Source organism: Taudactylus pleione, unplaced genomic scaffold (genome assembly GCF_031769625.1).
Source record: "Taudactylus pleione unplaced genomic scaffold, aTauple2 ptg000162l, whole genome shotgun sequence".
Lineage (NCBI taxonomy): Eukaryota > Metazoa > Chordata > Amphibia > Anura > Myobatrachidae > Taudactylus > Taudactylus pleione.
The window spans coordinates 8,741,593-8,768,401 of record NW_028284564.1 but is presented as its reverse complement, the minus strand read 5'-3'; the positions used below and the strand labels follow the sequence as shown (position 1 = coordinate 8,768,401).

At 40.6% G+C, this 26,809-nt stretch overlaps 1 protein-coding gene across 1 annotated transcript in view; it reads right to left on the bottom strand.

Moving 5' to 3' along the window:
- Window positions 1–197: 197 nt before the first annotated feature.
- MEGF10 (multiple EGF like domains 10) overlaps window positions 198–26,809 on the bottom strand; it is a 149,341-nt gene continuing 122,729 nt past the window's right edge. The window contains exons 11-24 of the mRNA XM_088475109.1: window positions 25,652–25,772; window positions 25,384–25,547; window positions 24,689–24,791; window positions 21,698–21,844; window positions 21,031–21,165; window positions 20,420–20,548; window positions 17,101–17,229; window positions 15,587–15,715; window positions 15,336–15,464; window positions 14,450–14,686; window positions 13,323–13,450; window positions 12,655–12,778; window positions 8,941–9,147; window positions 198–3,945 (exon numbers count right to left, since the gene is read on the bottom strand). Of these exons, the coding sequence (XP_088331235.1) occupies window positions 3,785–3,945; window positions 8,941–9,147; window positions 12,655–12,778; window positions 13,323–13,450; window positions 14,450–14,686; window positions 15,336–15,464; window positions 15,587–15,715; window positions 17,101–17,229; window positions 20,420–20,548; window positions 21,031–21,165; window positions 21,698–21,844; window positions 24,689–24,791; window positions 25,384–25,547; window positions 25,652–25,772 (2,043 nt within the window). The 3' untranslated portion in view covers window positions 198–3,784. The remainder of the gene's footprint in view (window positions 3,946–8,940; window positions 9,148–12,654; window positions 12,779–13,322; window positions 13,451–14,449; window positions 14,687–15,335; window positions 15,465–15,586; window positions 15,716–17,100; window positions 17,230–20,419; window positions 20,549–21,030; window positions 21,166–21,697; window positions 21,845–24,688; window positions 24,792–25,383; window positions 25,548–25,651; window positions 25,773–26,809) is intronic.

Sequence of the window (26,809 nt, the reverse complement as noted above, 5' to 3'; positions counted from 1 at the left end):
AAATAAACTATTAATAGTTCTATCTTTGAAAGCATTCTTACTTTGCAGCATATTTTCCACATCTGCCTAAAACTTTTGCACAGTACTGTATATATAATATATATACATTCCTATGCTTAGATATGACAGCACATTTACTGGAAATCAGGACTGTGCAAAATATTTCCATTCAGCAATGCTACATTATAAATGCCACATTTATGGTTCAACAATATAGATTTTATTGTGGTAAAGAAATACAAAAATATCTTAATAAAGAGTTTAAAAAGTTTTTTTGTTTTTGACAAGAGCATCGAAAGAGCATAGTATCACACTTCCTCAAACCGGCTGAAGCACAAAAGTGTCCTCCATCTAGTAACATACAGTAATAACTGTTGTATGTACACGTAATGAGCTACACTAGGCTAACACAAGGAACACTCATACAATAACATTTTATTAACATTTACTATACATATACATAAAATCACAGGTATGGCTTCACTGTATCTTAATATTGAAAGCAATCAGCTGTATAAACAAAGATGCATATTGTTTAAGGCTTGAAGAGAAACACAGGCAAACGGTACATCCTTATTGCTGTTTAACAGACCGCTGCCTTAATGTGTGCTTAGCACAGGACTAGCATGCGGCATTTTACCCATTATAGAAATTGTCATGTATTTATGGAACAAGAAATAAATGCGTTTGTCAGCTACTTTAGCCTAAATTCATTAGAAATTATTTTTTAATAACAAAACTGCTGACAAAAAAAAAAAGTTTACCAAATACAACTTTCAAATTACAGTAAAACCAAAGAGAACTTTAGCAATGGGAAAACCCTAACAAAAGAGAAAAAAAGTAAATTAAAATGTATTATTAAAGTGCATTAGTTACCTACACTTCAAGCCTCATTTACAAAGTGCAAAAAGGGTGAAGCGCTGCACAAAATGCTTTTTTGCCATGTGCCTCGATTTGCATGTGTGCATAGATTTCTACTAATGCATATATTTGAAGAGCATTTGGTAGGGGTCCCCACAAATTAGTTGACCTGGGGCCCCCACAAACCGGCCCTGCTGGGACCTTACATAAATGGTGATCCTTTAAAGTGGACATGACAAAGTCATCTTGAGGGAATGGCTGAGCCCCTGTTGACCTGGAAGCTTTTCTATATTGTTCTGAGAGCAGAAAGTAAGCTTGCACTTATGATGCAAAACCGAGATATTTTATGCTACGCTCCAATGCACGTTGTAAATAAGGTTCAGTGGAGGTGGCAGCCATTTTGAGGTATAAATCAGTAATTATCAGAGTACTTCTCATCAGTTCATTAGGAATCAGTTAGTGGTTAGTAGTGAATTGGTTCCTTGTGAAGTGATAGGCTACTCTCATGAATATTGGTTCAGCCCACAAAATGTCTGCTTTCACTGTGTGTAGGTTACTTGCACATTTATATCAAAATAATAAACAGTGTAGTGACATGAAAATTACACTCATTCATTAGCACCTTCAAAATGTGAAACAGGCACAAGGTATTCAAAGTAGTTGTAATGCCTTATTAATGTTTGCTGTTTACTGTCTTCTATATTACATGTTCATACTCTACTTTATACATATCCTGCAAAGCCACAACATAAACAGAATTAATTGTTGTCCTTGGAAGTTATCACTAAGAAAATGGCAGCCAGACATTAGCTTTCATTATTTAACATGAACAATCAAAGCTAAACTGACTGAGCCAACATATACAAAACACTAAATTTAATATTCTTATAAAAAAAAAGTTAAAAGTATAATATTTTAAGAGCTATGCAAAAGACCTGCTTAAGCATAAAGCATAAAGTCTCTAACTTCACTATAAAAGAAAATAACAAAACAAATAAAAAAGGTGCCTTTTTTTAGCAAGTATGCACAGAAATTATTCAGTTCCTTAGCGTAAAACATAATCTACATAGGAGGCTTATTTATTACCTATATTACAACATGTATGCTCAACTGGATAATAAAAACCCTAATATTATTAATACTGATAATGTACAGCACTCGTCAGTTTCACTACACAACCCCTGAAGCAATAGTGGCCAAAAAATAATAACCAGAAATAGTTGCTGATATGCATCTTGCATAAAATATAATACATCATTCAAACGTATGCAGACAAATTTGGCATTCAAAAAGCAAACAAATAAAAACATTTTAATAATACTGAAAGTTAATGTAAAACCCCATTATATTACAAGTGACTCCCTGTTTCTTTAGGTCATATCATCAGTACCATATGATTATATGATTAAAAAAACGGCTTTACCTCCACTCCAAAATGTCCATTCTGATCATTGTGGGGATGTGCTACTTACTACTTCCAATGTTTCATGATAAAGCAGTATGGCCAATTCAGATTGTTATCATTAGGAATTTTTTTCTAATGATTCAATTAAGAATGAAGACCGTGACTATACTACAACAGCCCCCTCTACAGTCTTACCATCTGATCCAGGTAGCTAAAGTTTATCTGTCATCTACTCACATTAGAGGCAGCCATTTTATGGCTGAACCAATGGTTATAAGACTGTAGCCTATATTGGTAAGCTATATACTGGTTCGGGCCACAAAATGACTGCCTCCATTGTGAGTGCGCTTATATAGGTATACTCGATGGAGAAGCAAATCTAAATGAACAGATACTGTATATATATATAAAAATAATTCAATCTTAGACACATCACTGCCTTTTCAGAGGATGCGGCATGAACACATCCATTGACGCCTTAATAACAATGAATGTCAGCTACCATGTCAAAGTGTGAAGGGCCTTGTATCTTGTATAGATCAGTACAGTATTTTCAAAATAATAAAGCTGTAGAATATTTGCTCATGTACTGTATAATGGCGTTATAAGATAGACATTATAACTGTAATTGTTTTAAACGGTCACCAACCAATGTCAATCATTGGAAAATATCCTGGACACTACTCTCATGCCAGCATCAAGTTTGGTGGCAAAAGAAGACTATAAAACGGCTCTCTGAATAAGTAGAAATGTTCTTGCAATTATGAAAAGCTGTCTATTGTTCACCTTCAATATTACCTGAAAATAAAGTACTAAATATCACCTCATTAATTGAAGTTATCACTGCTTTGAAAAACAAAAACTAAAAATATGTCAAATATAACCCACACTGGAAATACATTATTTAGAAACAATTTCAGGGTGGGAATTACACACACACACACAGACACAGTCACAGACACACACACAGATCCACACGCTGCCTAAACACAGGATAACATTTCACAGAATGTAGTGGTTTAAGATGTGGTATTCCAGTTCTCTTATTTAGCTGTCTTGTGGTCTTTACAACCCCTTTACATGCTATCATATAAGCACTCACGGTATGTCTGTTGGAGGACACAACCGGATGAAATATTTCCAAAAATTAAATTTATAGTTGTAGAAATTAAAACTTAACAACGAGAACCCATGGAAAGAACGATCGCCAGATTGCATCTGTAAATAACGGTTAGTGGTACAGTATCTGTGTTCTAACACTGGAAATATTCTCTCTATTGTTATACAGTGCAGAGGTGAGTTTAAGTCCTTGTTTATCAGCCGCCCCTCTATCGCTACATCATATATTCTTCTTAGTAAGTCCTTGTCCGTTGCTTGCCAAACAGTAATTCCAGATTTGCTGGTAGAGTCATTTACTGCTGAGAGCAGAAGTCACACTGGACACCAGTCTAGAGATTTGAAGCGTCCAATTCAGTAGGAGTCAGCCTCAGTATATTGCTGTTTGATTGATTGCTGCTGTCATTCACTAGTTGCCTCTTTCTTAGTGGCTGACGTGCTCTCCCTAACGGGCAGCAGGTCATAATGACATGGAATGTGACTGTTCTTTGGAAGGTCATAGAGATCTTGGCTGGATTTACAGTTGTTGTTGAATCCAACCTGGGCCAGGCTCATGGTGGGCTCTGTTACAAAACAAAAAAGCAGTACTTCAATTAATAAAAATGTATACACATATTTCACACCATAGTTGTCTGTATCACTTCTAAAAAGCCACTTATCTACCGGAGTTTTAGAATGTCCTTGATTATTGATTAATTTAATCTTATTTTGCAGTTGCTGATTGTACAGTTATTATCCCCAGGTCCAGAGAAACCCAACTAGCTTTATCATCAATAGGGTTTTGTCATTTTCACCTTCTAGAAGGCACAGGAGGATACAATGATGGTACTATCCATTGTACAGACAAAATGCTGTAGACACAACTTCTTAGAATTCAACTAGGATCCCGATGTACCATCGTAGACCAATCAAAACCCATCTAGAAGTGTTCCAGAAAATATTGTCCTTACGTAATACAGATACACAGAACAAGATTTTGACTGGACGCTGACCTCATATCTATCCCTTGAGTGTAATAGGTGAGCAACCAAAATGAAATTTCTCATAAAACATTATTGCACAGCACAGTAATCTTCTTTGGCTCCTTGTATGAGATGGCTTAAATAATGGATTTACACTATGATATTCTTCCTTCCCTTGATACAATCAATAGAAGCCCAGCACTTTCCCATTCAGCAATTATACAGATGCATTATATTTCTTCTTCATGGTGGAAAGTTGTTAATGCTATTTAATATGCCTGTCACTTCCCATTGTCACCATGGGCTATCTGCTAGTGGAAAGGTCTTAATGCGGACATGAGCATATTTGTCTATTTTCATGGCACTGTTGGGGTTTAATTTACTAAAGGGCAATTTTCTAAAAAAAAAAAAAATGTACATACAGCAAATTGTGTATAAAATAAAATATTGACAAGAGAGTTTGGGGAGATGTACTAAGCTCTGAAAAGTGATAAACTGGAGAGTGAAAAACCACCAGCCACTCAGCTCCCAATTGTCATGTTACAGGCTGTGTTTGAAAAGTGACAGTTAGGACCTGATTGGCTGGTGTTTTATCAATCTCCAGAATATCACTTTTCAGAACTTAGTACATCTGGCCCTTTGAGAGCTGTCATTCTAGAGAGGAATTATACGACATGTGGCTGTCCTGGTTGATTTTGAGGTACAAGCCCTGACATACGTACTCTTCCTGCTTGTGGTTTCCGGAACATTTTGGAACTTATACTGTAGTTTCACAAGTTCTAAGGGCTTGCAAGGGTTCCAAATAAATGGGGCTCTATTAAAATCAGATTTTTGTCATGCTGCCTCCATATACAGTATATATAAATTTTCATGCATATAACCGGCCAAAACTAATGTATTTACATACAGATGGAGATGAGAATACTGTATATAAACTATCTAGTGCAATTACTTCAATAAGCATAAAGGTGCACAAACAGCAAAATGAGGGCAACACACGCAGCATATACAAACTTGCCTCTTCTCACTATAGTTTGTGTATTTATATTAGAAATGAGTGGTTGGGTTTTAGCTCGGATCTTCCCGCCCAGTTCAGATTTCAGAACGAGACAAAATGTCATCTTTCACAGACAGAACGCCATCTTGTCCGTGATTGATGATGGTTTGCCTTGTCATGAGATCCAATCTTAGCGGGAAGATCCAAGCCAAAACCAAGCCATTCATGTCTAATTTATAGTCTTGTGTACTCTATGCATTAGTTTTAGAATATTAGATTTGTGATGTTTGTTGCTTTTTAAGGGAGTTAGTCTAATGCATGTATGGTTCTCACGTAAGTCGCACAGATGCATGTGTTTATAGTGGAAACAAGTGAGCAACTGTTTACCATCATAAAATATGTAGGCAGGCGTTTGTTTTGTATACCAGTACAAGGGTATAGCTAGCGGCATAGCAGGCCATGCAATTTTTATGGGGTACAGCAGAATTTGGAGGTCTTCAAAAGCATAAATCATCTGTAGGAGACCCCATTATTCCTGTTTTATACCTACTATTTCGGGATTTTGCTGAGTGAACATAAGGATAGAGCCTCAGTGATGGTTCAGATTGGGTAAAAGAAACCAGGATAAGCCTAGACTTAATGTCAGTCTTCTGAATTGTCAGCACTGTTAAGTTTCCTCCATGGGCAGGTTAGTAAGTAACCCGTGACATTCCATTTATAAGCAAGGCCTAGTATACACAAGTGCTTTTGAGGCAAGAAAAAGGCTGGTGTCACAAAGGCATTTTGGAGTGTTTAGTTTTTCAACATTATCCTGTTTCCCTGAAATAGGTTGTGTCAGCTGCTAAAATGCTGCTTGCAGTGTTTTGGCAGTTGAAATGCTCTGACGTCATATACAACATACAGTGTGAGCCATTGTTTTAGCAGTTGAACTGCACAAAGGAAAGTTTGGTAACTACATGAGATTCTGAGCACCCTGTGTGGTTTACAGACAGTAAAAGGGCAGTGTGGCACCAGCCTAAATGCATTTGTTTACATTAATCATCCATGTCCATCTTTAGCCCTCTTTAATTAGGTAGCATAACACCGTACACCAAAGCGATCAGTAGTTTGCAGTTACAAAAATTCTGTGAGTTATATCTGTCATAATACTTAGCGGATACAACAAGAACATAGTCAAGCATGATCTGAAAAAAGCAGGCCAAAACTCACATACAATACACACACACATTAAAATAGGTGTTATCTGAAATTGCCTTACCATTTGGGGAACCCTTGAAATCTAACATGCTGCAACAAAAAGCAATAACAATGTAACTATCTAAAATAATTAGTGTCCCTTATAACATACATCTACTATATATCACATCAAGCTCCTGCTGAATAACACGGAGATACCCTACTACTGGAAACCGGGATGATACCGGCGGCCGAAATCCCGGCACTAAAAGCCCTAAAGCCCGACATCGGACTAAAGATAGGTATCGAAATCCCAACGCCTATCATTAGCCCCACGACGAAATCCTGACACCCGGCATACCGAACGAAGGTAAGCTGGGTGTCTTAGGTTCTAGCTGCGGGGTGGGAGGGTTAGCTTTAGGAACCCCCAGGGGGACTTAGGGTTAGGCACCCCCCTGGGAGTTTTAGGGTTAGGCTAGGGGAAGGGGGATTAGGGTTAGGCAGTCCAGAGGGGAGGTTAGGGTTAGGCACCCCCCCCGGGAGGGATAGGTTTAGGGTGCGGGAAGGGAGGGTTAGGTTTAGGCACCAACGGGCGGAGGTTAGGATTAGGCACTAAGGGGGGAGGTTAGGGTTAGGCACCACTAAGGGAGAGTTAGTGTAGGGTACTTACCACCCCCCATCTGGATTTTGAACCGTTGGTCTTCCGCTGTCGGTATTTGATCCGGCGGCTATTCAGCCGCCGGCATTACATACCAATTCCTCCTCTACCTTCCCCCAACACACTACTGTCAGCAGCACTGCAACAAAATGATCCCATCTGCTGTATTTTATTTTCATGTTGTTATACACATTTCAGATTTATAAATTAAATGTATATGGTTGGAAGGTAGAGGATGAGTATATCACAAACACTGGGGCACCTGGTATGGAATCCCTGCAGTAGTGAAAGGAAGCTTTCTATAAAAAAAATGCCTGAGCGAAGCAGTTTTTGATGCCAAAGTCCACTTTTTAACAGCTTCATGGTATCACTCCAGCTCAGTACAGAAGTTTGAGAGAGAACAGGTTGCTATAAACGCATAACATGATTGGCTAAAAGTGGCTCCCAGTTTTGGTTAACAGTGGGTGGAAGTTGTCTAAAAGTAGACGTCCCCTTTTAGGGTGATACTATTTTTCAGCCTATAGTAATGGTATTAATTTGTTTTTAATGGTATGCAGCCGGGAAGCCAGCGGACCTAATCCCGACCGCCGGCTTCCCAACTGCTTAATCCCGGCAAGGCACTAATGACATGCGTCGAAATCCCGATGCCTGTCATTAGACCTACGCCGGGAGCCCGACACCTGGGTTACCGATCGAAAGTAAGCCGGGCGCAAACAGCTGCGTGGGGGGGGGAGGGTTAGGTTTAGGGCTCCCTGGGGGGACTTAGCATTAGGCACCCCCTCGGGAGGTTAGGTTTAGGCTAGGGGAAGGGGGGGTTAGGGTTAGGCACCCCCCCTGGGGCCTTAGGTTCAGGCTGCGTGGAAGGGGGGGTTAGGTTTAGGCACTTACAGGGGGGTTAGGGTTAGCCACTTGGGGGGGAGGTTAGGGTTAGGCACCCCTAAGGGAGGGTTAGGGGGTAGAATTAGGTTAGTTACTACTTACCTTAGGACGATCGGGATTTCCTCCTGTGTTGGGCAGCCGTTGTAGGGTTTTCAACCAAGTCATTTGAATAATAAATGAATAGAAACCATTTGAATTGGTTTTAGCACAGGTTCTCTTTAGGTGCAATCAAAGAGACTAAACTTACTAAGTGTAGCTTTCCAAATATTTGGAGGTTTGACCATTGAATTGAAAGAACCAATAATATGAAACAAGAACAACACATGGTTTTGTATTTAATATTATTGCAAGTTTAAATCCAGCTACCAGAACTGTTGTGGGCGCGGCAACTGCGAATAGTGTCAATTAGTAAATTTAGCCAAAGTTTCCAACAATACATTGGAAGAAATACTTTTCTGTTGCTGCTAGAGAGACTTTCTGACTACGCAGGATACTTCAAGATGCTAATGCAGGGGACAATTCAATTAGGAGTGACGGACGTAAGTTGCCGGTATTCTTATTTTGCAGCAAACAGAATTTTCCGTAGGCCCCACATTAAGGTGCGCAGGAAAAACTGCGATATTGGACTACCATAATTCCTAGAGATGTACACAACCACACATCGCAACCGCACATCGCTTGAAAATGAATTGTCCCCTGATGTTCCTACTTTTTACTAAAGATGGATCTCAAAACAAAGCAAAACTTCATCTGTCACAGACAAAGATGCTGTTTTGAAGATCCAAGCCAGCAAAAAAAACGCTGAACTCTACTTTTTAGATCAAATCTTGTTAATTCTTGTAAATGAAAGGGACAGAATAATACTATATACTTAGGTATCACTTACCAACTTCATAAACATTCTTGTTGGTCAGGCTGGTATTACTTATCTCTGCATAAGCAGAGTCCCTGCGCGCTGGTGACTTCATCTCCACGTATCCGCATTCAGTGTGCTTTGGTAGGAGAACTGGTGGGTCCTTGATGGTTGCATAAGGGTTTTCAGTGCTGCTCAGTGAGCAGTTGCTTATGCTGTATGCAGAACTTTTCAGCAGACCTGGGAGCAACAGAAACAAGAAGTCACAAACCTTCTGAATCACTAATCAGCCTGTGTAATAGATAATGTGTTATAGTGTCAAATTTCCCAAGTATACAATGTCACATTGCAACTCATATTGCAAGACTTTGAAAGCACAAAACCATGTTTCAGCAAAGAGTTTTAGGCCAGAACTTTTTATGAGAATAAGTACAATAGATTTAATATATACATTGTTTTTACTATAACACTTACACATACTTTCAAAACACTCCAAGCAAGCAATTTGTACACCAAACCTTCGATTCCATATTCATTCACTTAGCTTGTGAGCTATCAGTAATATCCCTTTTATACCAAAGTCCCGGGTCTGACCCGGGATTTGGAACACGTTTCCAACCCGGATCAGACCCAGGACAGACTCCCTTTTACACTGCAGCGCCAACCTGGGCATAGGTGAGCACCTCTGGTGCAGGTGAGCAGTGCTTCTTCCCCTCCCTCCCCCTCCGTGACCCTCTTAGCTTACTCCGCAGCAGTCAGGAGGGTGGGAGGGTGTGTTTGGGTGCCGTGCTCCGTGCTGCTTGGCCGGCGTTGGTTGCTGTTGAATCTCAGAGATAATGTAATCTCCAAGCGCCGCTGAATCCGACCAATCAGCTAGCATGCGGCGCGACACGGGTCATCGTGACTCGGGTTGCGCCGTTTTTCACTGCAGGTTGACACTGGAACGACCCATGCTCAACCCTGCAAGCTAGCCAGGTGGGATCCCTGGGTCACTGGACCCGGGTTGATCCGTTTACACTACAAAAATCCCGGGTTGATACGCGTTCATGTGCATCAACCCGGGATTTTTAAGTCAGTGTAAAAGGGGTATTATAGTGTTATTATTGACAAGGTGCGCACAAATCACTTTTAGTTAAATCCCCTGTATTTAAAATACACATTGTCCAGTATGCCATACAGAACTAGAACTCTCAACCTCATATACCAGTCAGAAACTCAACATATAGAACTACTTGCCCCTACATATGAAGCTTAATAATTCTAACTGAAGCTACTGTAGTTGTAATTGTTTATTAAACCATAGCAGCTAAGCAAATGTATGTAATGCATAGGCACACACAAACAAGGTATCCTCACGCTGTTTATACATTACAAATACTTTTCAATGTTTCACAGATAACTGCAAAACATTCTGAGCAGCAGATGCAATTTGCAGCGAGCTACTGTAGATAAGTCTAGATGAGTCTTTACTGCAGCAACAAACAGTGGCCATGAGTTTTTCTATTTCACATCTCCAGAATACAGTAGGTGATAAGTTTGTAAAATTCCTTATTTTAATGTAAACATGTCAGGATATAGGGCCTGATTCAGCAGAGGACGCAGGAGAAGAAATCATGCACATTTCCAATGGTCGGGATCTGTGCATTCGCTGGACTGTACGGGACTACGATGTTGCACGGAGTTCGGCAGCAGACTGTCAGTGATTAACAGTCTGTTGCTCGGGGCGTTTCAAGTGAGGAGGGGGCCTGTGTACAGACTCTGTGTGGTCCCTCTCCTCTCTTTGGTGGTCCCACGGCGCAGCATTGGCAGTAGATTCTGGCTTAGTTCCAGAATCTACTACGCATGTGCGGGGATAGCGGCACTGCGCAAATCACTGGGATTTTTACAGCTCTGCGATGCCGACTCGGCACTGCACAGCAGCACTACAGACAGGTAAGTATAAGACTCTATAGGTGCAGGGTGTGCGGTGTGGGCTCCCCTGGACCCAGGGGCCCGTATGCACTGCACACCCTGCACCCATTATAGATATGCCCCTGCTGCTGCTGTTTCTGGGAGGCGACTGCCTCAGTTTCCCAAAATGGAGGCGTGTTGCTGCCATTGGGGAGGGGGGAGTGACGAGGCCAGAATTTCTACTGACTGATAGAGACTTCCTGGTGTCTTTTGTGCATCTGCGGCGGCCGTCGTGCATGACCCCAAGGGCAAACTGTAGAATTAACGTGTAACATCAGAGTGATGCCAGCGATTTCACATCCCTAACTAAATGGTGATTACCGGCAGCCGGCTTCCCGACTGTCATATCCCGGCAAGGGTGAAATGCCGGGCGTCTAGATGTAGACGCCTGCATTTCCCCGACGCCGGGAGACCGGAGCCCGGCATCCCGATCGTAGAGATGCCGGGCGCCGCGAGCGGACAGCCACGGGGGGGGAGGGTTAGGTTTAGGGCTCCCGAGGGGGACTTAGGGTTAGGCACCCCCCCGGGGGACTTAGGTTTAGGCAGCGGGGAAGGGGGTGGTTAGGGTTAGGCACTTAGAGGGTGGATTAGGGTTAGGCACTTGGGGGGAAGTTAGGGTTAGGCACCCCTAAGGAGGGTTAGGGTTAGGGGGGTTAGGTTAGGTTAGTAATACTCACCTATCCACGATCGGGATTTCCAGCGCTGTCGGGCTTCCGCTGCTCGGAACTCTGCTGATGTCGGCCTGCCGCTGACGGGAATCGTCGATATACAGGTGCTACTGGTATTATATTGTGCATCTCAATCTGGATGGAGTTTTCAGTAGGATATTAATTTTGTACTGAAAGGGTAGTTTAACTAACTATACATATACAGATCATGGAGGATAACTTGTTGTCAAGAAATGTTACAGCTATTTTAAGAAACATAATAACCTAATTTAGGAATGGGTATGAAATACCGCCGGCCGCACAATATAATACCAGTAGCACCTGTATATCGACATGCACATAGTAATGGTTTATCTACAATGCTGTACGATTAGCATTCTGGAGCGCATGCACTGCTTATAAAAGTACAAGAGAACTTCTGAGCACTATTATTATAATAGTCTGATCTCTGCAAGTGCAGATCAACTGCAGAAGGTGGACTGCTGTGCTCTGCATTAGGGGGAGTGGAAGGGGTTAATGGCTCTGGGAAGGGCTAACATCACTGGGGGAGGAGGAACATCCCACTGCAAAATTGTATTGCCACAGGGGTGGTAGGGTTCAAGGCTCCAAATGGGGACATATGAATGCTGGGGGGTGCTAGTCAGGGATCCTGTTACCATGTCAACATTCAGAATGTCGACATCACAATGTCGACACTAGAATGTAAAATTGGTTCAACATGTTGATCATCAGAATGTCGACATCTACATGAGAAGTATCGACATAGTCAGAATGCCGACGGTTAGGGTTAGGCACAGCTGGGAGGGATAGGCTGCGGGTGAAGGTGCAATACTAGGAGAGGGTTATATTTAAGGGTTACGGGAAGATATGGTGAATGTCGACATGATCACTGTCGACATGCTAAGCATGTAGATATGCTGCATGTCGACATTTTGACATGTCGATATGAAAACTGTTGACCAAACATACCAGACACGCTAGTCACACGTATCTTTTTTTTTTTTACTAAAATATTTAAATACATTTTAAAAAAGAGATGTTCTTAATTAATTAAAGTAATCGTCAAGTGGTTAATAAAGTGGATAAAAGTGTGTGTACGGTGCATAGAGAGCATTTAGAGCCCCATTACCATGCTCACTCAGATATCCGCCTTGCTTCCAGTCTGCTGGCAGAGTTCCTGTGTAATCGATAGTGTGTGATCTCTTTCCAGGATCCAAACTCTTAGGATTCACAAATAGTTGGCTGCTTTTTGACTGCATAAAGCAAGAAACATATACAGAAATAATACTTTAATGTTCAGCTCAGGACTGGAATTACATTTATCACCCGCAGGCTATTATTTATCTGCTGCCCCCTAATCCGCCACCTCCCAGCTAGTTCTCCCTGTTTTCAGCCCCTACTGCATCACACGTGAATAAATAACTGAATAAACCCATGGTTAAATGTATGTAAATTATATGGGTTATATTACAAAATAAACTATAAGCAGTAATGTACCAATTTGATATAGTGCTGCCAATGGCTGACGGTCCTACGTGGTCATTCCACAAATCCAGATCTGGTTCTACAGCAATACCAATAGGATATTTACTTTTTTGCTGGATTATTTCCTGATCAACTGACCATTATCCTATGATGACATAATCTACTGTACAACTGCAATTGATAAAATATTGGAGGAAATAATACCTGCGTTGATAATACACAAGGTGCTTAGACTACTTGTGCTGGCAGAGAACTCCTACCAGTAAGGATAAAGGTATAATACTATGCGCAAGATAAGTTCTGGGGCCTCACCTTGGACACAACCATTCTGTCCATACTGTGTATGTGATTCCCGGTGGTGCACTGGCTCAGAGTGTGGTAACTTGGGTTAGAGAAGTACTGACTGTTGGGGTTTCCTCTACTGTTGTGTGGAAGGGTATCTGCAGGAAAGATGCAAATAAACATTTACAAGTATCTACCTTGACGTCAAGATAAAACTAAGCTAGGGCTGCTGTAATATCATTTTAATCAGGGAAACTCAAGAACTCAAGAATACTCATGAATTACACAGGTTCTGTGTCTGATTAAAACCAATTGAAATGCAGACTTAAAGTCAGCCAGCCACAGAACCTGTGTAATTCATGTGTATCCCTGATTAAAAGGGCATTAAAGCAACTGTAACTAACCTTTTTCCTATGGAAGGCCTCATAGTAACTAACTTTTTATTGTTTTCATTGATCACTTGCAAATGTGACTCAGTTATCCCTGGTGTAGAATCGTAATTGAAATCACTAAAATGTTCATTTATAATCTTCCAATTGTTTGTGTTGGCGAGTGTGGTCCTGTACAAAGGGAGAGCAGCTGCTGAATGCTGAGCCATGATGAAAGCCAACGGACTGGGTGCTTTATTTGTAGGGGCATGGGTGGTAGCAAAATGCAAGATATTTACATGTTGACAGGCCTTGGAAAAACTAATGTAAGGAGACAGTTAGCAGAGTGGGGAGTAGTGCTGGTGGGTGAGAAATTCGGTAGGTGGAGAGTGGAGGCTGGGGGAGAGCAGAGGATGCTATTGAACCTATCGTTATAATGTTACAGACTCCGATTATGCGGTGAATACATCTAAGTAGATAAGACAGGACGCATAATAGAGAAAGTGAGAAAAGAAAATATGTACTAAGGTTTAGGCATGATGAATATAGGGGAAGAAGGACTATGAGGACTGGAAGTTAAATGATTTAGCATTCTCAGTTATAGGGTTTGGAATATCCATTAGAGATTGCCAAGAACCGCTACAGCCATATTCTCTTACCAGCCCTCTAAGTTAATATATAATGAACTAGCAGAAAATATAAATGTAACATAAAAACTTACAGCCAAGTCCTACATAAATAACATTTGTGATTACAATCTGTCACATAACTGAATGAATGTTATGATACCTGCAATGGTGTAGTCTGTGCTCAGGACACGGACAGTGGGGGTATAGGTTACAGCTGGCATAGTTGTTTCTTTGCCCTTCTGTTTCTGTCTATAGATAATAAAGAGAGCTAGCAGAAAGAGGACAACCAGGACGAGGATAATGATGCCAGCAATGGCGCCAATCTGGTAAGTATCAGCAGGGATCGCGGCACTCGTGCGAGTCAGGCTGTTCAAGTTTCCAGCAATTATAGTAACAGCTACAAGGGAGGAACATACAGAGATGTGAGGCAATGACCTGTGCAACAAATCATATCATAGTGGCCGATTTATTCATTTATCATACTGACAAGAATAAATGGCTCTATCTTAACATGGGCATCACAGTGTACAGACAAAATAAAAATTACATTTTCTCAGTATCCAGAATACAGTACTATGGTCAGTGTGACTATGACACTAACAACAAAGTAACAAAGTATTCTCCAGCAAACTCCTACTTCTAATCTCATCTGCTTCCTAAGATGGTTTTAACTTTTAACACAAATGGAAGATAAAAAAAATAGATAATGTCAATACCTTAATTTGCTGATTAAAAGCATATTAATCTGTAAGTGTTATACATTTAATTATGCATTATATTGAATCTTCCAAGTCTCAGTGATCATTTTTTAGACTTGTCCTGTTATATGTATTTGCTTATCATATTTTATAAAGAATTATATATTGCATGGGCAATTTTATCAAAGCTTTTTGGAGACTGTAGAAGTAGATAGCAGTTACTGAGCCCCCAAACTGTGGCCAAAGTACACTTATATGGTTTTCTAGTTATCACGTATATATGACACATGACGGTAGCAACATAAGCACATAATTCTTCATAGACACCAAAACATAAGAAATACTTACCCTGGTCACATCTTGTACCTTTCCAGCCTGGGTTGCAGTAACAAGTCCCAGTAATGTGGTCACATGTGGAATTGTTGAGACAGTCGCAAACCTGACGACATCCGTATCCATAAGACCCTGAGGGACATTCTAAGAACAAAACATGGTATAACGCTTGTAAGAATATATGCGGATAGCCAGATGCCGCTCTACCCAACTGTATTAATACACGTACGTTATAGAGATATACTAAGCTTGTTGTTAGGACTTACTCTGCTGACAGTACTTTCCCATGAATCCTGTACGACAGGTACATTGGCCGGTTATATGGTCACAGTCAGCACCATTCTGACACTGGCACATCAAAGCACATTCCTTTCCAAAGTAACCTAGCGGACACCCTACAGACAGAGAGGACAAATGTGTGTTATCACCAAATGAATAAGGATTCTGAACCAGTTCAGAATATGATACCCGGGCCTGGCGCTACCATTAGGCAGCTGCCTAGGTGGAGGGGGGGGCACCCCTGTGTCTGCCTATCACAAAATTAAGGATGTTTTTGAGGGTCTGAAAAGCAGGTATTGGGAGAGGGGTGCAGTAGGCTGAAGTTTTGCCTAGGGTGCTGAGAAACCTTGCAGTGGCCCTGGTGATGTCTCACATCATTACTTGCGCTATACCATAGACTCCACCACTATGGAATGGAACAGCTGCCGTCAATGTGTACAGGCAACATTAGCGCTTATTACCAAATTTGGACAGGGTAAACATTGCCTTTAAAGTTTGACAACCCTCATCTTGCTCATTGTTCCTGTATTTCCCTTCCGCCCTTGCGCAAATGATATCCTCTCCAACATAATCAACATCTCATTCTGACATTCTTCATATGAATTTAGAGTAATGTATTGAATGCTGAACACATTTACATATTTGGTGGGGTATTTTTGTGCACTTAGGGCCTGATTCAGAATGGATCGCAAGTCTGCGGACGCACCCTGCCACTGCAAAATCATGCAAATGAATGCGATTGCCGCACGATCGCAGCACTATACCAAGACGTTCACCACTGTATAAAGCCGCCCACTTCCCATTACTTACACCAGCAATACCTTAGCAAGTCAGCGAAAACATCGGTAACATAGAGTAACATCGGACCCATACGCACAATTGTGGTTGAGCTGACCTTACTCACAAACTGCTACACTTCCTGTCGGTATGTAGAGCTCAGGCTGCGTATGCCATCGCAGGGGCTTAATTATGCACGCCCCTATAACGGCATTTAAATGCACTGGCTCGTCTGCGTTTCACTGACTCCCCCCTCGTCACACCCCCAAGATGGTAGCTTCCTGTCAATCACTGTATGATGACGTTGTGGGCTCACTGCGATCGCTTCCCGATCGCCGTGAAAGGGTTCGCGCAGTGTGACGCGAAACAATCGTCCACGTGCGTGCTAAATCACCGCTGCGTTCCTTGCTGAATCAGGCCCTTAGTTCATTATTTGGTTTTTACTGTTTATTGTATTAAAGCTGAATAAAAATACCTACATCTGTGTGAAGGAAAATAAAGAGATGTACTACTGAAACATACAGTACACTGCTTCCTATGGGGTTAAGTTTTGATCACACTGGTTAGGCTGAAAGACCAGAAATGTACACGTGTGGCCAGACATTTATGCTTCGTTATGTCAACGTATTTTATAATTAGTAAACACTAAGAAAAGATACAACCAAGTATAAAGCCAGTGATTTATTACATATTGTGTAAATATTTCCTGGTATATATCTCTTACTCTGAGTACAGTACAGTCCAGTCCAGCCAGGAGAACATTTGCACTCCCCATCATACGCGCTGCAGTAGGCTCCATTATGGCAGTTACATGTGTGAATACAGTTGGGGCCCCAGTGGCCAGGAGGGCATGCTGAAATAAAACAACATACATATATAAAAATGAACAATTATAATATAAAGTAAAGACTGTAGGACAAAATAACTACCTGATTAAAGGTATAGCTACCTTCAAGAAAAACTTTAATTCATTGGTTCGTACGCCAAGACCTATTACATATACATACAGTCAGGTGCATAAATATTGGGACATTGACAGAATTTTCATATTTTGACCTCTATTCACCACCAAAATGGCTTTGAAATGAAACAAACAAGATGTGCTTTAACTGCAGACTTTCAGATTTAATTTGAGGGTAATAACATCCAAATCAGGTGAACAGTGTAGGAATTACAACGGTTTCTATACGTGCCTCCCACTTTTTAAGGGGCCAAAAGTAATGGGACAAACTAAACAATCCTAAATCTAACTTTCACTTTTTAATACTTTGTTGCAAATCCTTTGCAGGCAATTACAGCCTGAAGTCTGGAACACATAGACATCACCAGACTGGGTTTCATCCCTGGTGATGCTCTGCCAGGCCTCTACTGCAAATGTCTTCAGTTCCTGCTTGTTCTTGGGGGCATTTTCCCGTCAGTTTTGTCTTCATCAAGTGAAATGCATGCTCAATCGGATTCAGGTCAGAGGATTGACTTGGCCATTGCATAACATTCCACTTTTTAGCCTTAAAAAACTCTTTGGTTGCTTTTGCAGTATGCTTCGGGTCATTGTCCATCTGCACTGTGAAGCGCCGTCCAATGAGTTCTGAAGCATTTGACTGAATATGAGCATATAATATTGCCCGAAACACTTCAGAATTCATTCTGCTGCTTTTGTCAGCAGTCACATCATCTATAAATACAAGGGAACCAGTTCCATTGGCAGCCATACATGCCCACTCCGTGACACTGCCACCACCATGCTTCACTGTTAAGGTGGTATGTTTTGGATCATGAGCAGTTCCTTTCCTTCTCCATACTCTTCTCTTCCCATCACTCTGGTACAAGTTGATCTTTGTCTCATCTGTCCATAGGATGTTGTTCCAGAACTGTAATGGCTTTTTTAGATTTTGTTTGGCAAACTCTAATCTGGTCGTCCTCTTTTTGTGGCTCACCAATGGTTTACATCTTGTGGTGAACCCTCTATATTCACTCTTGTGAAGCCTTCTCTTGATTGTTGACTTTGACACATATACACCTACCTCCTGGAGAGTGTTCTTGATTTGGACAACTGTTGTGAAGGGGTTTTTCTTCACCAGGGAAATAATTCTTCTATCATCCACCACAGTTGTTTTCTGTGGTCTTCCGGGTCTTTTGGTGTTGTTGAGCTCTCCCGTGCGTTCTTTCTTTTTAAGAATATTCCAAACAGTTGATTTGGCCACACCTAATGTTTTTGCTATATCTCTGATGGGTTTGTTTTGATTTTTTCAGCCTAATGATGGCTTGCTTCACTGATAGTGACAGCTCTTTGGACCTCATATTGAGAGTCGACAGCAACTGATTCCAAATTCAAATGTCACACCTAGAATCAACTCCAGACCTTTTACCTGCTTAATTGATAATGAAATAACGAGGGAATAGCCCACACCTGTCCATGAAATAGCTTTTGAGTTGATAGTCCCATTACTTTTGACCCCTTAAAGAGTGGGAGGCACATATAGAAACCGTTGTAATTCCTACACCGTTCACCTGATTTGGATGTAATTACCCTCAAATTAAATCTGAAAGTCTGCAGTTAAAGCACATCTTGTTTGTTTCATTTCAAAGCCATTGTGGCGGTGAATAGAGGCCAAAATATGAAAATTCTGTCAATGTCCCAATATTTATGCACCTGACTGTATATACATTTTCTTTGTTTTTCCCTTCTGTTTTTTTCACCAAGGCCATTGTAATTACTGTACCAGGCCTATTTATTCATTTTCATTGATTTGTTCTGTGCAATGGATACATGTGTATCCACAGGGCAGCCTAGTGTTGTACAAACAGCCAGAAGAAAAAAATAAAAACTATTGAGATCAGTCCTAAAGGCACCTTATAGTCCATTCCATAATTAGTTAAATCAAAATGACTGGGTCTGTTTACTAAGCAGTGTTAAGAGACAGAGTGAAAAGTGATAAGAAAGTGATAAGGTGCCAGCCAATCAGCTCCCAACTGTCATTTTTCAAACACAGCCTGTGAGATGACAGTTGGGAGCAGATTGCATATATACTGGCACATCTGGCTGTGTTTAAGGGTGACCCGCCAACCGCCGTACACTTGCTGCAAGGACCGCTGGTGACTGACATCTCAACTGGGCGTGTAAATTTAATTGCCCGTCCAGTTGTGATGTCAGCGCAGACATTTCGGCTGAATGATTGGTAAGTGTGTATGCACTTGCCAATCATTAGATAGGTCGGCCAAATTTCTGACCCGTTGGCCAGGTGTGTACCCTGCTTTAGTGTGCCTTGAGGACCAGACTTGGCAAACACTGGTCTAGAAAATATAAATGTTGTAGAGAAAAACACAGAAGGAAGCCAGCAAAGATTAAATGAAGTATTTAGTAAAAGTTACAGCAGGACACCCACCCACTCACACCCCTTTAAATTAAATATGCCCAATGCAAAGTACAGCTGCTTTACCAATGTGTATATACAGTATAAATATGTGTATATTGTTTTTTTTGTTTTTTTATGTAAGCCTCCAAATACAAAAGACATCTGGAATGTCAGTTTTAAATTGAAGTCGCGCCCTCTAATGTGAGTCAGGGCAGATATTATTTGAAACTGAAAGAACTCTTCTTTTCCGCATGAATTGGATCATTTTACATAGAGTTCTTGAATGGCTTTGTCTGCAGAACGTTCATTTCAGTTCCTGCTATTAAAAGGGTGTCATAACTCTCTCAGCTCCTATCGGCTTCCTTCCTTGGTTCTCTGTTAGCAGCTCCGAATTCTTCTAAGTGTAAAATGAATAAAACGCTTTCCCCTTATGTGCTCTAGTTTCCCCATTCCCTGCTAATTGCTCATAGTTCATTATTGAATTTTGATGGCTGCCTCAGCTGTTTCCACATTATCTTTAGAATAACATCAATGTAATGATGTTATTTTTGTAACCAAAGCAACTCAGTAAAAACACTGTGTGCGATGATCTATACTTTCTTGGCAAAATACATTTACAGGCATAAATATAACCAAACCACATGTGAAATAAACAGTGCCCCACTAGAATACAAAACTAAAGGGACTTACGCTGGGAGCAATCGCTGCCAATCCACCCAGGGTAGCACTGGCACGACCCATCGATGGGGTTGCAGGTCCCATTGTTGGTACACGTACAAATGCCAGCACAATTCTTTCCAAAACGGCCACTTGGACAAACTAATTGGAATAAGTGAGAGTGATGCTCAGCTGTATTAAAGGTTTAATAAGTTGTTTTCCTTTTAACTATATCATTATAAAAGAGAAATTACTTTTTCATAAAAAATCACCAATCTATTCAACTTTCTGTGTGCAGCAAAAATACTTTATGTCACTTGTCTTTCCCATTCATTTCTGTTATTGATAAATGGTTGTATTGTTTGATTGTCAGCCACTCGGGTCTACAAGTCTACAGAAGGAGTTATGAATTCTATATTGTATTTTTTCATATAAATAGCTTGAAGTAGGGTGAGTCAGGTGGGTACAACTGGGTGGAGTATACTGCAACATGTAAGTATTTAACAAAAGTTGCTATTAATCAACACGAAATAAAAAAAGACAAATTTTAAATTAAGCAGAGCTACTATGCTGGAATTCTGGGATCCAGGCCACTTTGTACCTAAGCCTTCATCCCTTTCACTACAAAATCTACAAGTTCTTACCTTCATTGCAGAGTGAACCCATGAAACCAGCTAAGCAGTCACACTGGCCTGTCACATGGTGGCATGGCCCATTGCTGTGGACACACTGTGGACAAGCCTGGCTACAACGATGTCCAAAAAACCCTGGAGAACAAACTGAAAAAAAACAAAGAAATAAATGAATATCAAGTGTCTATATAACACAGTCCTGCTTTATACTATGGGCCCCATTTAACAACGAGACATAATCCTTTTAGCATCTAACGTCCACCTTTCAGTATTTAAAAAACAGTGGTAAACTAAGATTACCATGTTTGTCACTGTATAGCTTATCGCATATAGACTTAGCTACAGTTATACTATCCCCTTTGACAGCAATCAGGTGAAAGGGCCATGTGTATGGGCAGACTGACCGTCGCGCAAGCACATGATCCAGCAGCTCATCTCTGGCAGCAATAGGCTGCTAGCTACAGAGCAGAGGATGCCACCGGGGAGGAGGACATCACTGAACCTCGCCGGAGAGGTAAGTCATATTAAATACCAGTGGCATATTCGTTAGTATCACTACAATACTAAACTAAGTATGCCACTGGTACACTGGTAATACAATTCGTTGTTAAATGGAGCCCTAAATGTAGAACAAACTTCATCTGCAGCACATGCACACAATGTAACAGCTAACACTCACTTCTTTGACATGTGGTTCCTCTGTACCCAGGAGCACATTCACAGATGCCATCATCTGGTGAGCACGAAGCCCCATTTTTGCAGTTACACGACAATGAGCAGTTGGGTCCCCAGTGTCCTCCAGCACAGACACTGTCACAGTGAATACCTGCAAAAAAAACACATTAGAATGAACAAAACATAATAAACATGGAAAACTCACCAGTATTATCCAATGATAATGACTGAGGACCTGATTCAGCAATGCATGTAAGTGCTACCAGTGCAACACTACATGCAATTGTAGACTTATTGGACACTTAGAAGACCGCATTCATTACGCGCCGGTTTCCACGATCCGACCGGAACAGCTGGTCAGATCATATTTTGGTCGGGATCGGCAAATCAGGGAAATCCAACATGTTGGATTTCACCTAATCCCAACCCCAGCGTCTGTGGATCAGGGAATTGCCTCCATCCATCGCAGATGTATGGGGGCCTTTAGTTGCAACCACCTTGAATCCCTGCATTACATGAACCAAAAGCCATACTGTAAGCCTGATTGGGCAATAATGATACACATTAAATATCTTATAGACATTGAACAAATGATAGAATTTATTGGAGTATAGAGTGTCAGGTCATTAGTAAAAATCAATAACAAATATTTGAAAACTGGGACTTTACTTGGTCATTCAGGACAATGGGCAATTTTCCTGGTGACATTTCCATGTCATTAGGAGAAAAAAATGTTTTTTGTAATTTACTGCTATTTTGCAAAGCACATTAATTAAAAGTAATTGTTAAAATGAAACAAAGATTATACTGTGTCCATTTACTATAACAAGAAAGAACTCAATACAGTTATATAAACTTGTAGGGTTTTTTATGTTAAACCTGTTTCCTGTGACACAGCCATGGGGTTAATTTCTAATTAGCTCTGAGCAGATTACTATTAATCCTATAACAAATAATGGAGGCCATAAAGGAAATCACGTAATTTGTCCGTTACAGGGTGCTGCACTGCAAAACTCATTCATAGTCTGTTTTGTTCAACTTTTCCCTCCCCTTGTGTTATTAAACCCCAAAGAAGAAAATCCCTGACCAAGCCACTAATCTCCAGCCAGGAACAAACCTACAACATGAACTGTAAACTATGATTGCAGACCTGCTTTACAATGTTAGGATGTTACATTTTAGTTCCAACGTGGAACAATCAGAAATATGGGGTTTATAATAGTAGTAACATATTCCACTATTAACAATCTGCCTGCACTTTACATTCATGCAACCGTCCCAAATCTAATTGTGTCTGTTCCGCATTAACAATCATAGCTGCCTGACAAATGAATGGGTCATTTTTTTCCATGAGGGAAGAAGTAAAGACAAATAGTCAGCTTCTATAAGTTGGCAAATTCACAAAGTGTGCGAAGTGTCCTATTTCACGTACAAAATGATGTGTATAGTGTGTGCGACAGGCTATGTTTTGGCTGTTATCTACAATAAGTTACTTGTGGCGCAGCTTCTGGAGCAGGACACGTTTTCTGACAGATTTTGGTCTGTTTTGATGTTGAGAAGGAGATTTGTGAAGGAATGTTTTCTGCCAGGGCTCTAGACAATGAGGCCTTTGATGGTCTGTACAAGTTGCTAAGCAATTACTGAAGGCTCATGATAAAACTTCACCCAGCCGCTCAGAAGTGCTCATGTCTTGTGCAATCCACATTCCCTCAAGCAGCAGCTCCAATAAACATCAGTTTGTCTACTTATGCAGTGTTTCCTAACCTTGGCCTCGAGGCATCATAACGGTCCAGGTTTTAAGGATAGCCATATTTGAGCACAGGTGACTTAACCAGTGCCTCAATAATTTGATTTAACCATTCATGTTCAAGTATGGTTATTATCCATAAAACATGGGCCATGATGGTGCCTTGTGGACCGAATTTGTGAAACACTGCTCTAATGGAAACTTCCTTCCAAGAAAATAAATTAACCAATCTTCCTTTATTTCATTGTCATTTAGTTTATTGTTTTCCTGGCAAGACCACGTGTGAGGATTTTTGAACACTAACTATTAGCATAAACTAACAAGCTCTATAGCTTATTTACAAGCTTACTCATGGAATTAAGCACACAGACATTTAAAGAGCTAAGCGGCTCCTTTTTAAAATCTTATTGTAAAATATCTGGAATAAGCATAGAAAGTAAAAGTTATAAAAAAACTTTATAAATGTCAAAAGTTTAATGAGTATAATTGCCATTATAAAAAAGACCAAGTGAAATATTTATTGCAAGGAAGATATTTATCACTGACTAGCAGTCGGTAATATCATGATAACCATTTGAAAGATCACATAACAACAATAGGCTGGTTCTTCTATTGTGTCCTGCTTCACTTGAACATTTATTCTGTAATCTTTTTGAAAAGTCTTTGTTATGATGGAAATATTTTCCACAATGTGCTACATTTGACAAGACAAAAGAAAATGAGGAAACAGGCTTTGATTAAGGCTGGCCATACATGGGCAGCTCATAACGCTGTTGAACTCCTGACCAGATTTCTGCACCATTTGACCTAAAATGTAGGTGGCCTAATCAAACAATTGAACAGATCCATTTTTTAGTGATTGGGCAATCAGAATGGATCCCATGAGGCTCAATTAGTGAAGAGACAGCCAGTGGCTGCTATTACATTCAGTTTGAGCTAATACTCTACTGGATTTTTATGAAATATGCATTAAAAATATGATGGACCCCAACCCAATATAGATCTGGATACTGATTATTCACCTTGGCATTATATCTCTATGTACGGCAAGTAACAGACGTTACAGCCTAAAGTCATGTGATAGTGATATAAGAGAGATAAGAGACTCAAGGTGTAGAGGGGCCCAGCCACATACTGGTAGTGCTCAATAGAGCTGCATGATCCAATTTTAAAGTTGACACTGCTACCATTGAAATATAAAGTCTTGCAAAGCTGGTAACAGTGTCCCTATGGGAATTTATAACTTACCTGCCCACCCTGCCAGACAGCGACAGAAGCCAGTAGCTGGGTGACAACCATCAGCATGGCTACAGTCACAGCGCTCAGTGCAATTCATTCCATAGGTGCCATCCTGCAAGTAAAAAAATGCATGGGACTGTATACATTGGCATCTTCACATTTTAGAATGTAAGCTCTTGTGATCAGTTCCCTCTCTCCTCATGTTTTGTTATGAATTATTATTGTGAATTATGAATTTTGCAGGTTGTAATTTCATATCTTTCTCAATTTGTTTCTGGTTTGTATCTGTCTATACTCTTCACTGTAAATCCGCGCAATCCTGTATGTTGTTTGCCTATGTACAGAGCTACACAACTCTTATAGCGCCTTAGAAATAAAAGATCATAATAATAATAACAACAGGCACATTATACTGAGATATTTATTATAATAGAAACAAAATACATTTGAGAGATGCTTTAATCAGGAGATAATGATTGGAAAATTATTAAATATTCTGCCATAATTATAATTAGTCCACAAACTGCACTGTGTTTTTGGAGTCTTTGTTATTAGCTGTGCTAGCAGTATGAATGTTCTATTCAAAATCTGCATAATTAACAAGAATTCTCATGACTATCTGGATAAAAAGATACAGTTCACTTAAATAGTGCAATATAAGCATTAAAGTTAATGAAATGTACAGAAGAATCTATGTGCTTTACCTGGCACGGGAGCTCGCAGTTCACGGCTCTCCAGCCAGGCGGGCAGGTGCAAGTTCCAGTCAAAGCATTGCAGGCTCCTCCGTTCTGACACTGGCAGGTGAGATTACATCCCAGACCCCAGGAACCTCGTGGACAGTTTATAGAGCAGTCCACACCATGCCAGCCTAATAATAAAATAGAATAGAAGTAGATATATAGAGCAATTGGCATTTTATGTTTAGTGGTCCTTTAACACCATGATTCTATAAAAATGATGCAGAAATCATACCTGCTTTACATGTACAAGAACCATCCACAGGAGAGCACACGGCGTTGTTCTTGCATATACAGGCAGAGGAGCAGTTACTCCCATATGTACCGGCTGGACAAGGTATTGAACAAGCCACACCCTAGAACATCAAGTTTTTATTATTTACTAACAGTAATTTCTTGACACAGTTGGGCTTGTTAAATAAAGCCAGGTGTATTCATTACTGGCTGACACATTTTAAACAGGTGGTGCTAATTATTTCATTTGTGACAATGAGGTGATCTTAAAAACATGAAACTTTAGTATTATATGCTATTTCTATTGTGGGCGTCATGGTGTCAACTGAGGAGAGTGGTGTTCAGGCAACCAGATACTCCCCCCTGCGTTTGTCTATGTGTATCACTCTGTATTGTAATGTTCCTCCTTTAACTCCCCCCAGCCTGGCAATGGAAATTGTGCAAATTGTTTGGTAATGGGGACTGTGCAATGGCAATATGACTGTGCACTGTGTTCAGCAATGGGGTAACTGCAACATTGACATTCTATGATGTTAATGGCTGGGGAGGCACACATGGAGATGGGTCTGAGTGCTGGGAGCCTGTCTCACCCCCTACTCACTGAAACTCTCCTCTCACTACACTAAGCTTCAATGTCCATAGATTCTCCTACCTGCATCAATGTGTCTTCTGTTGCTGCTGCTGACTGAGCTCCAATCTCTAAACACTGCAGTGCACTTCCTGGTCATGTGACACATCCAAGGTGTCCATCAGTGCTCAAGGCATGCCCCCATACTCAGAGGCATGCCTCTATTTACTCTCTTTCTGTGCAGCTTACTGCCCGTGATGTGGCTCTGCAAGCAGTGTCTGACTATACAGACGCGAGGCTGAGCTGTTGCTGCCTCATCTCTTGTGTCCCTGCAGTCCCAGGGAGCTCCACAAAGCTGATGAGCGTTAACTATAAAAATAATTACAATAAACAAAGAAGATGTTTATAAGTTATAAATATCTTCTTTGTATTATTCTAATCATTTTTATATCAAATCTCAGGAGTATGACAGAGGAGTCTCGGCCTCCCCTGCCTACCCTGAACTGCATCTGATGATGTATTTTGTGCAAGCTGCTCTGTTCCATTGGCTTTTTGCAATAGCAATGGAATTTGCAATATATCTGTGCTATT